At 37.5% G+C, this 11,981-nt stretch overlaps 1 protein-coding gene and 1 long non-coding RNA gene across 6 annotated transcripts in view; one reads left to right on the forward strand and one right to left on the reverse strand.

Annotated features, from left to right (window-relative positions):
* Positions 1–1,695, forward strand: part of LOC146470863 (uncharacterized) — a 50,083-nt gene extending 48,388 nt beyond the window's left edge. The window contains exon 4 of one of the 2 annotated variants that reach the window (XR_014866950.1): positions 1,452–1,695. This is a non-coding gene — a long non-coding RNA (uncharacterized LOC146470863). The remainder of the gene's footprint in view (positions 1–1,451) is intronic. The other variant, XR_014866949.1, reaches the window with a different exon arrangement.
* The window catches only part of LOC146470865 (limbic system-associated membrane protein-like), a 16,390-nt gene extending 8,195 nt beyond the window's left edge, over positions 1–8,195 (reverse strand). The window contains exons 1-9 of one of the 4 annotated variants that reach the window (XR_014866946.1): positions 7,762–8,185; positions 6,241–6,507; positions 5,562–5,810; positions 5,210–5,328; positions 4,622–4,680; positions 4,333–4,519; positions 3,800–3,913; positions 3,544–3,562; positions 3,128–3,223 (exon numbers count right to left, since the gene is read on the reverse strand). Coding sequence is in view for 2 of the 4 variants with exons in the window: in XM_085121568.1 (XP_084977694.1) it covers positions 3,172–3,223; positions 3,544–3,562; positions 3,800–3,913; positions 4,329–4,519; positions 4,622–4,680; positions 5,210–5,328; positions 5,562–5,810; positions 6,241–6,507; positions 7,762–7,864 (1,173 nt within the window). In the remaining 2 variants the exon portion in view is untranslated. The other 3 variants (XM_085121568.1, XR_014866947.1, XM_085121570.1) reach the window with 3 other exon arrangements.
* Between the last annotated feature and the right edge of the window lie 3,786 nt (positions 8,196–11,981).

The raw sequence follows: 11,981 nt of genomic DNA on the forward strand, positions 1-11,981 counted from the left end.
ATTATCGACTGGAAGACAGTTTACCGAACACCTTTTCTGTGCACAAAAATTACAAAATAATTGTCTTCCAATTTAAGCTATTACACAGAAGACTAGCGACCAACAGTTTTTTAACCAAAATAAACCTAAAGGATAATGAGCAGTGCACTTTTTGTCAAAATGATAAAGAGACTCTCATCCATTTCTTCTGGACATGTGAGGTATCCACTCTTTTTTGGCAGGGTTTTAAACAATGGGCAATAAACCGAGGAGAACTTTCAAATAATACTAATCTACCACCATATCTGGTATTAGGGTTAAAGCCAAACAAGAACAAGAGCATAAACTTCTACTTTTTGATCGCCAGATATTTTATTTGGATATGTAAAATGCGCGGTCTTTCTTCCAAAATAGAAAACTTTTCCCTTTTCCTCTCACATTACGACATAACAAAAACCTTTTCTTAATCCACATGTAAAGGTAAAGCCATGCAAACCTCTACCTTAATCTCTCTCTTTTTTTCATTTATGTATATATATATAGCTTTTTTTCTTTTTTCTCTCTCTCTCTCCTATGCAATAGCTTGTAAGTAATATTAAAAGCGTAATGTAAATATACCAATGTACTGTAAGTGATATACGTATTTGTATCTTAGTCGTGTTAGTGCCCCATTGTAAGTAGTATTTATTGTTGCAGCAGAGTACTGTATTTTTTGTATTGTAATGTAAGTAATTGTGATGCATTAAAAAAATAATAATAATAATAAAAATAAAATAAAAAAAAACTTTAAAATGCAATGATTTTACAATAGCTACTAAAATGCATTGAAAGCATTGGCTAAATGCAGCTGACATTATATTGAATTGTATTCACGTATAATGATGGGCAAAGACTATTAAAGGGAACCACCACTCTTACAACAAATTGACGTTAAATCGATGAGAAGTAGTATCTAAATTTTCAAAGCTCCGAAAGCATTAAAAAGATTATCGCCAATTTTCACCTTTAAATTTCCAGCGCCCCGTCATTTAGCTTTTATCCGTTTCGTATAGAATAATTTGGCAACCGTAGGACGTCATGGAATCCAAAATGGCGGCGCTCAGAAATTTAAAAACGAAAACAGGTGACAATAAAATCCAAGTTTTTGAAGTTCTTAAACTAAGCTTTAAAATTGAACAATAACCAATTTTGTAAAAGTGGAGGTTCCCTTTAAAACCATCTAGCATTCTTTCTTGGCTCCGTGTCTAAACAAATCCGGATTACTGGCCTGATACATCTTCTAAGCAATTGAGGAAATTTTTAGCAAAGTACTCTATCCACTACTTTGGTACATTAGTAGAGAAAATGTAGAAAAGTCCACCGTTGAATATATAAGTTCATTGAAAATTATGTCGTAAAATTGCATCGTAGCAAAATCGATGCTTAACTCCGCAAATGAGTCCCAGATGAGCTCTGCATTCTAAACAACCAAGTCTTCAACGTTTGCGTACAACTTTGTGTCATACATGTTCATATTGATATACCTCTGCAAAGAGAAAGAAAAAATACTTGTTATCTTACAATCGTTCTCACTATCAGACTACAACTGTAAAATTACTGAATGTGTTTGCGATTACAGAAAACGCACATGATATGATGCACTAATAAAGCTTTTTAGGCGAAAACTTGACCATGAAACGACTAAGGATTACTGATGGTATTTGAACGAATCGAACCATCACAGCCATGTTTTTATCAGTTGTTTATTCCCAAAATGTGGCTGTTTATTATTCTTTAAGACCGTTATATATCTGTGCGAATTTGTAAAAACGTTCTGACTAGAACCGGGCGTGAAGCTGGGCAACGCCCAGCTTCACGCTTCTGTGGTTCTCTAAAATTGAGGGGGCTTGCCGTCAAGGACCAGTCTGTAAGCTAGCCCAGGGTAAGGGCTACCTGCTGGGGGGTAGCTCTTGGTTGTGTGTCAAAAGCTCCGGGGTGGGGAGGGGAGGGTTTTGTAGCCTAATCAACGTAGCCCAATTTGCTGTTAACTTCCTAGACCAGAGTTACTTCTTGCCTTGTGACCTCTCCCATAGAGCCAAATGCTGTTGACAATCAATTGGATCAATCTGACACCAAGCCTGGAGTGTCGCCTAAAGGCAGGTGAGTGACTTGCAAGTTTGTGTGAAAAGCAGAGGGGTGGGGAGGGCATTGTTATTAGGCTAAGTCAGGCAGAACGTTTCCTGACTGTGTAGGTTTAAGTGCAGGTATGTTGTTTAAAATCCAGCTAGATATTATCAGTCAATGTAAGTGAGCTGATCCCGACTTGAGCTACTACATGCTAGCCTAGTGAGTTTTGCCTTCGAACTCAATTTTTTCCTTCCAGGGACCTATTTGCGTGTGATAATTATTGAGAGTGTATCAGCCGAATTGCAAAGAACGGGTTGATATTCTCGTCCGCGTGATTAATCATGTTGCAATAAACTGTAGCAATCGAATGCACAGGAGACATTGCCTTCATAATGTGAATTTGTAAGCAAGAAATTGTGTTCTTAATGAGTGCCTTCAAACAAAACCCTAGCAATTGACTTTCATTCATCATATCCTGAAATAACTGGCTTAGTTCAGGATTTCAGTCCGTCTAGTAACGTGAGATTCATTGCTTGAAAAACAACTGTGATTTAGTCAAGCAGGGCTATAAAAGTTTCCTCATGTTTTCAACTTCTTTGTGCTCATTTGGATTATACCCTTGTAATTAATATTAAAAGGGTATAATCCAACTTAGCTCAAAGAAGTTGAAAACACTAGGACACTATTTCAACTTAGAGTTGAAATTGTTAATGTGATCGATCGAAAGAGAGAAACTTTCACTTTGGGTTTGTAGTCTTGTAAATAAAAATGAAGTGCAGTGTATTGATTCTTACTTGTGAGACAATTTAAAAATATATAATATTTGCCAATACAGGTAAAGTATTAGTTAATTTTGGCTTAGGTATCGAAACAATTTGGAAAGTTGAACTTTCATCTATGTACGTGCGTAACTTTTCTTACCACAGAAACTGTTTATACCTTGAGGAATATGTGTTTTGTCAGACAGTTATCGTAATACAGGCCTAGGCTTACTCGAAAGAAAAAAAAAGAAAAACAACAATCCGAGTTTTCCCGACGGGTCTCTCTTCAGTAAGTGATGCAGGCATACTCGAAAAAAATGATATATCAAAAAGATACGATATTACATGCCTTTTCATCAGACGACTCTTGATATGCCCTAAAATTAATAGAAACGATAGAAAATTAAGATTGCACTGTACATCTTGAACAGTTTGTAAAATCCGCCCGTCCCCCGGTCGACATAGGGTTAAGTGATTTAGTATATTTTAAGCAACATTTTGATGAAGACTTTCATTTCAACATTTCTTTCTTGGTTTTTATGTTTTTTGAGTCAATATTTGACATGCTGGTTTTTCATTTAAGCTGTTTTCAGAAATCTGGGGATTCAAGATGGCGGTTTCAAGATTACGACGGTCTAGAATAATTGGGCAACTTTCACTTCATATAACCAACAGGAAGGGTACATCGACAACTTACCTTTCCTTTATTCTTGCCACTAGAAAACAATCAATGTGAAAGATATGTAAATAAATGGAATTCAAGTTTTTCTCTATTAATATACACCAACTATTGTCGTTTTCTCGTTCTCTTTCATTGTCTTTGAAAATTGAATTTATCATAGGACTCCGATGTGGTCCTCGCCTTTTAAATTTATCAGTGGTACAACGTTTGAGAAAATAAGAAAAGCAGCGTCCTTGTATTGGTAACAAATTCAAATTCAAATTCATGTTACCTCTTCTGTGTAGCAAAACGACGTAGATGAGAAGGACTATGATGACTGCAACAAGTATAACCACCACAGCTATAAATAAGGTGTAGTTACAGGAACATCCATTGCATACCTGAACTGGAATGGGGAAAATATTACCACACTGTAGAGTAACAAGCTAATATGGTCACAAGCTTACTCATTGTGTTCCCTTGATTGATATTTTGTGTACAGAATAACAGGCACTCTTGTGCCTAAAGTTCAAAAGAAAAAGTTACTAGTTTCACACTTTTCTAGATATTAGACTTAAACCTCAGAGCACTCGATGATCCTCTTCACTGTTTGCCTTATTTTGTTTTTGTCTCAGTGTTTGAAGGACACAGCATCTGTGCTTTCAACAGTTAAAATACTTAACCAATTAGGGAATTTCGTTAAGAATTGCATTGGGAATACAACAAATTTTTAAGGTCAATTGAGAACTTGAAAAAGCTCCGAATTAAGACATCGTCAGGAAAGGAAAATCGGTCACTAATATATGATTATCTCTAATTACCTACTGTCGATCTTGTTGTTGTGGGAGTATTTTTGAAGTCATATTCCTCTGTTGCTACTATAGATGAACCATTCACTTTGAAGGCTCCGAGATTTCCGCTTTCTGTAGCTGCTTTCAACATTGACATCACGTGTTCTTCAGTGACGGGTTCTTTGAACCTCAGAACGACAGAAACGATTACGCTGCCCGGCCTAGAATTTTAACAGAGAACATATTTGGTATTCTATCTAATGGGATGATGTACAGTGGAAAACTGATCGACGTCGGAATTTTCCTCAGAATGTTTCACTTACCTTAATCCTACAACATCTGCGTTTTCAAATCTGCTGTCACTCTGAAATACTGCTTTCACCTGAAAAATACCCGACACTGAAAAACTGTATAAGGAGTATCAGTATTATCTGAACGAAGATAAAGGTAACTGCTTGGAATTGAAGTAAGTAAGCAGTCCTTAACAAGTGTGATGAAGGTTAACGTCAAAAGATTTTGAATCTGTGACTTGACGTAATCACGTCAGCGAGAGAAACAGGAATTAGTACGTCTGTTTAGGATAGTTAACATACATATTTTCTTTTATTAATAAAAAAAAAAGCCGGTCAAGACAGCTGAACGACGTAGTGTTCACTAAACAGTCATTTTGCCCGGTTCCCAGCAAAGAATTGCGAGGCCGGAAACAGTGTTAACGCAATGCCGGTAGTTTCTGCTCATTAATCTGAATGTCCAACTGATTTCAACCGAGTTCGAGAAAACGGTGCGCGTACCTGTATCTTATTTTAGATAAGGAAACTCCTATAATACATCTTTACATAGTTCTTTACATTAGAAACAAATGATTCTAGTTAAGACAATGTAATTTTTAGCTACCTTTATGAAACACCTACCGTTTCTTTTACCCTTGACACCAATGACTTAGATCGTTCACTTCCAAGCCTCTCAAGATCTTCATGATATTCTTCGTTACTTATTGTCATGGTGATATTTATCAACGTGCTTCTTTTTTCTTAGGAGTTAAAGAAAGAATCATGCATCAATAAAAGAAATGCTAAGGGTATGATGCAGTCATCCAGGGCGGTTAACAATCTTAGTGAGACTTCAAGGGTTGTGTTTTGCCCAAAATATTTGATTTACTACCACTTATGAAAATGTGAGTCAATGTTATCGCATGAGGTTCAAATAGAGGTCACATTACTATTATACTAAACTTTGAGGATTGCATAAAATAATCATTCTTACCAGCTACTTCAAGGTAAACACTCGCTCTGTCTTTTCCTAAAATGTTTGCTGAGCTGCATGTGTACCATCCACTGTTATAAAACTGAGCTGAACAAACAACTAAGGTGCTTCCATAACCAACGACCTCATCTGTTTTGTCACGTGTCCACGTTATCACCGGAGTAGGATTTCCTTCTGACTGGCAAACAAGCGCAGCATATCCCCCGACTTGGACAGTGCTATTTTGATGTTTTATAATTTTCGCAGGATCTAGACAGAAAATGGAAAACGTTACCGAAAGCTTTTGTTACTGGAGAACAAAAATGGTTGATGCCCAGTTCTAAATTTTAAAATTCTAAAGCTCTCAATTGTTTTTTTGTTGCATACCCACTAGACTACGTTCGTATAGAAAAATGAAACAAACAAATAGAAAATACATTTGTTAACTCAGATTATCCCCTTTAACTTCCGTTACACCTTTGTGTTATTTCAACAGTTTCTGTTCCTATTACGATTCGATGACGTCCTGCAGATCAATGAATTAACATTCAGCTCAAATAATTTTAAGTCTTCGAATTATGTTTGCGAAAATTTTCTTGTAAACTACACGTTTGTAAATTAATCTATAAATTGTTGAAGCCTATGCATGCTATCAAAAAGAGCATGCAACTTGGGAAAGGACCACTAAAATTGTTCTTACATGTAACATTAATGGTCGCCACAGAGCTATCAGCATTTCCTGCTCCATTATAAGCCGTACAGCGGTACGTTCCTTGATAGGTTCGCTTGATGTTTGCCATATTCCAAGTTGACCCTCTGTGCAGTACCTCGCTATCAATCCCATTCCTAAACACCATTGCCCAGGTGATAATTGGCGCTGGTTTACCAGACGCTTCACAGAACAACTGTAGATCTGAGCCTTTACGCACTGTCTGGTTCATGCTAACATTAATAAGCTTAGGTGGAGCTGAAAATAATAATTCCGATAAGACTACAGGAAATAATTTCAGTACCAGAAGATAAAAAAAGTATTCCCTTTATGACTATGCATAATGAAACAGTGATAACAGTAAGGTTTTTTTTACGTTGTTTCGTCTTGTTTCGACTTTGGTTATGGCGGATATTGCAGGAACCTCATCCAATAATTATTTCGTAATATTAGACTCGATCAGTTTCTACATGTAATATCTAGAAGTTATAGGTAATCGTCCTTCCTCGAATACTTTTCACTTCATGATGATGTCTACTTCGACCTCCACAAGTGATTCAGGTCTCCTGTTTATCCAGAATATACATACATCTTATTCGATGGTTTTACATATAATACATGCGGATATTTTGCGAGCTGCGGAGTATTTTTTCGAGCCCCGAAGGGGTGAGGAATAATACGAGTAATGAGCAAAATGTCTGTCCGTGTTATATGTAAAACCATCGAATAAGAGATTTATTATTCCACCACGAAAAGATTTTATTATTTTGGTTTCTCTTTTCTGGTTAGAGTGTTGAAATGCAACCACCATTATCTGTCCATCCAGCTGTCTATCAGTATATGGCGCGTGCGAATGACGTAAACAACACAGAAAGCCAGTGAAATGTCGTTGTCCGTATTCGCTCTGTTGTAAACCGGCCAAACCGGGACATTACAGTGTATTACGATCTCGTATTTTGCGCGTTCTCTTGACCTTATTTGGTGAAATGACATAATAGTGGAATAATAATGTAGCTTATACCGACCTCCGCAATTTATCTGATGGCTTGGTAAGAAAACTTTAAAAAAAAACTTACCTGAGTAGGATTTTATATTAGTATAAGTGAATATTCCAATTTTTTTTTTGTTTTTAGTTTATAGGTGATACGTTTCGCTCAGAACTCTCCAAGAAAAACGAGGCTAGACGAGGCTAGGCGACCAGGTTCAAGGACCTTCAGTTATTCATTGACTACTACGATATGTATCTCCTGAGTTATGGTCAAGGTCTACGTGGGAGAAAGTCGTAAGTGTACTTCATTTGTTATGAGACAAAGAACAAACAGTAACACCAGCCTGAGGATGGACGCTAATCAGCTTCAGCATCAGCATTAGCACTAAGTAGAAGGCTTAAAGGCTCTACTGGGTTGAGTTGTACCTTTAAGACAGTTTCTCTCAAGTATTGTGGGGATTATAATCAATTTACCCTATACCTTTGAGATTGAGATGCATAGCTGCTAATCTTCAGCTACTTACACTGTACAATTAATTCCACCTCATCCAGAATGTCGCTAGAATTACTGGTAACAATTTCAAATTCAAACTTCCTCCTGTCCTCTGACATTTGTACTGCAAGCATTGTAATCTTTGCCTGAGTAACTGATATGTCTACTGTGAATCGCTTTTGGAAATTGGCCTCCACATATGTGAACCCAGGAACATTGGTTGCAATGATACTCCGGGCACCACCAGTGATACTACGAAACAAGACCAACCAATTTGTGCCATCAAGTGTGTATCTCCACTCAAAAGTGACGTTCTGCCCTTCCAGCACCTTCCAAGGGTTTGATGGTGTTGAAATAAACTCAGTTACTGCACTGTCTAAGAAAAATAAGAAGAACCAATATGTTGATAATAGCAAATGAGACCACTTTTATTTGGAATAACAATGCACATGTCTGCTCTGAATAATATTTTGAAATTGAAGAGGAGAGTGGTGCTTCCATGCTGGCAATTCTTTGCAAATATCCTCGATTAAATCTAACAACCCGTAACATTGAGAAGCTAAGATAACTACGATAATTGTATCACTAAGAGCTGATGCAGTTCCACAAAAAAGGAAATTTTCGACGGGGTCCTCGCGAAATGTCTAATTCGCATAAGAAATTCGGATTAAATAATTAAAAAACCTAGCGATTTCTTTGATGTATTTTCTCCTAAGACTATAGTAACATGAGGTGGACGAAGTGCCGAAAAAAGTCATCAAGAGTGCCAACATAGGGCAGCTAGGATTTTCGGAAAGCTAACCAGGAAAGCCCGGGCCATGTAATCGGCCCCTAAAATGCATATGATTAATTTTAATTTTTTCCCTAATATTAGTCAATTCTTAACCGTGCACTGGTTAAGGTTTGGGCGAACGTGTATTCTACACTAAGTTTTATAATAGTGAACATTGCGATTATCTTAATATAGGAACTTTGTTTCAACCTCGCTGCAGATTGCGCGGGTTAAAACTAAGCTTTGTGAGGCTAAGAAACGTTTATCTGTCTTACGTCATCTCAGACAGGAGGGATTTAACCAGGATGTGGTTTATAGAGTGTTTCATTTACTTGCCTTGACAAAAATCATGCCTACCTGCACTTCTCTTCACAATGCAAAGGTTCTTCACCAGATGCTTTGAGAGGAAATATTGCTTCACAGATCTATTAATATATAACTTATTGGAGAAAAGTGACAAGAAACTGTTTCAAAAAGTTAAGAAGCTTTCCACTCATCCACTTCTAAGGAGCTTGAAACCCCAAGGTCAGTGGCCCAAGGTAAGCACAGAGCGTTTTAGCAACCTTTTGCAAACAGAATAATTTTTTGATATAATTTATCGATTTGATAGTAATTTTAGCTTAGTTGATAACTGACAGACTGACAGACTGACTAACTATCTAACTACAGTGAAATGTGGTTAATACGGACGCCAAAGGGACATGCTAAAGTGTCCGTATTATCCTGGTGTCCGTATTAAGCTGGCTCTCTGAAAAAAACGTCTCGGACACATGAACACAAGTTTTAGCTGCAGTATTTTGAGAATTTTGCAATTAGAGTCGCGTAGTTTAACGAATATTTGTGTTCTATATTGTCAAAAACCCCATATAGAATCACACTTTTTGATAATGTGAGGGAATGTTTCGTTTTGTCGGCCCAGCAGCTTTGAAAAGTCTTCCAGAAAGCTATAGCAGAGGAGCAGTGTAAGAACATGTGATCTGTAAGCAATGAATTGCTGCAAAATGTCCAGGAAGTTTAACATAGTGAGTAAGGACTACAGTACCAGGGAAAAACACCGGAAGAAAGGCAGAGTGATCAAGTCCCGCTTTTGTGCTATTATTTTTTTATGGAATGAAATCGTTTTAACTCATCGGAATCTATCATTATTTGAACAGGGTACAATGTCTACAATTAGCACATAATTGTAAAAATGAAAATAGACAGTGCGCAGATGACCAGTGTCCATAAAGCGGGGTTGACGATGTATGAGAATTTGTCACTCGGGACACAGAAAAGTGTCCGTTGGCCATATTAACAGGTGTCTGTATTAAGCGGGTTAATTTTAGAGAAAAAAAAAAAAAAAACGAGCGTTTCGAAACTGTCTGTTATATCCGGGTGCGGGTGTCCGTAGAGCAGGATTCCACTGTAACAGAATCACTGCCTGACTGAATATCTATCTAACTAACTGAATGACTGACTGACTGACTGCCTGACTGACTGACTGACTGACTGACTAACTATCTAACTAGCTGACTGACTGACAAACTGACTGACTTACTATCTAACTAACTGAATGAATGACTGACTATCTAACTAACGGAATGAATAACTGATTGACTAACTATCTAACTAACTGAATGACTGACTGACTAACTAACTAACTGAATGAATGACTGACTGACTGACTGACTGACTAACTATCTAACTAACTGAATGACTTACTGACTGACTAACTATCTAACTAACTGAATGAATGACTATCTAACCAACTGAATGAATGACTGATTGACTAACTATCTACCTGAATGACTGACTGACTGACTATCTAACTAACTGAATGAATGACTGATTGACTAACTATCTACCTGAATGACTGACTGACTAACTAACTATCTAACTAACTGAATGACTTACTGACTGACTGACTGACTGACTGACTAACTAACTGAAGGCTGACTGACTGACTGACTAGCTATCTAACTATTGACTAACTATCTACCTGAATAACTGACTAACTGACTGACTGACTGACTGACTGACTATCTAACTAACTGAAGCCGGCTGACTGACTGACTAGCTATCTAACTATTGACTAACTATCTACCTGAATGACTGACTGACTGACTGACTGACTGACTGACTGACTATCTAACTAACTGAAGGCTAACTGATTGACTAACTATCTACCTGAATGACTGACTGACTAACTATCTAACTACCTGAATGACACTGACTGACTGACTGACTGACTGACTGACTAACTAACTGAAGGCTGACTGACTGACTAGCTATCTAACTATTGACTAACTATCTACCTGAATGACTGACTTACTTGACTGACTATCTAACTAACTGAATGAATGCCTGATGGACTAACTATCGATGAAGTAGAAAATCGGTCGCGAGTGCCAAGGAAAGTTCTTTTACATATGTGCGTGACATAATTTTGGGATCCACAGAACTGTGGGCCCCAAAACTATGTCACGCCCAAAATATGTCATACCTTGCACACCTTTTCGCCTGTTTGCTAGATGTAAATCCGCCAGCGTAGGAGCGGTTTTACGTTATGTAAAATTTATTTTAGTCTTTTATGTAGGTATATATACAGGTCACATGTTGTATTGTAAAACTCCCTGACGAAGTGTGCGTTAGTCACACGAAACGCGTTGGAGAAAATAAATCGTTTTACAACTGTAAGAGTTCGCAGACGTGCTGCTCACTAGTTTTATCTAAAAATTTCAAAAATTATGAAAAACCGCTGATCCTACCTGTTGACTCATTGACTCATGGCTCATGACTCATTGACTAATTTGACTCATAAAACATCCGTTCTCGCGGCAAAAGCTCAGAGCAAGAGTTTGGCATTAAAGTTGCTTAAAATGCCCGGGGAAATAGGGAGCCGGAACGTTATATTAACCACACTTGTAGCGATCGTTGCTTAAGCATTGAGTGTAGCCTATAAACCTTTCAACGGGACTCGAAATGGAAGGAAATGAGAAAAAAGAAAACAATTTTAGTATTGCCGAAAATCGCAACATGAACACCAAGACGTTTCGGCAATAGGATGTAAGGAGACGACTTAACTGTAATTGTTGCTCAAAAATACCAACGGACTAAAACAAGAGCCGCATATGATAACATGAATCCAATCCAAAGGTGATTTTTACGGATGTTCTTCAAAAGAAGTATTTTAAAACTGAAAATATTGAGCTTATATAGACTGCTGATTTTGGTCAAAAACAACATCTTTTCGCCATACCTATGGCTTGAGGGCATTGCCGGAGAGCAGCGCAAAAAGGAAGGAAGGCAGCACCATCACTAGGACGACTGCACATTTTTAAGAAGGTTCCTCTCTGGTGCTACAACCGGTAATAATACGTCGCGTTCTTTCTAAAACGTCGTGTCTCAAAATAGCAATTGAAACAGAAAACAATACAAACATGCAGCACTGTAGAGAGTGAGTAAGTATAACTTAGGTATCTTCTTTATGTCAACGGCTT

The sequence above is a fragment of the Pavona decussata genome, unplaced genomic scaffold (genome assembly GCF_977016875.1).
Source record: "Pavona decussata unplaced genomic scaffold, jaPavDecu1.1 SCAFFOLD_110, whole genome shotgun sequence".
Lineage (NCBI taxonomy): Eukaryota > Metazoa > Cnidaria > Anthozoa > Scleractinia > Agariciidae > Pavona > Pavona decussata.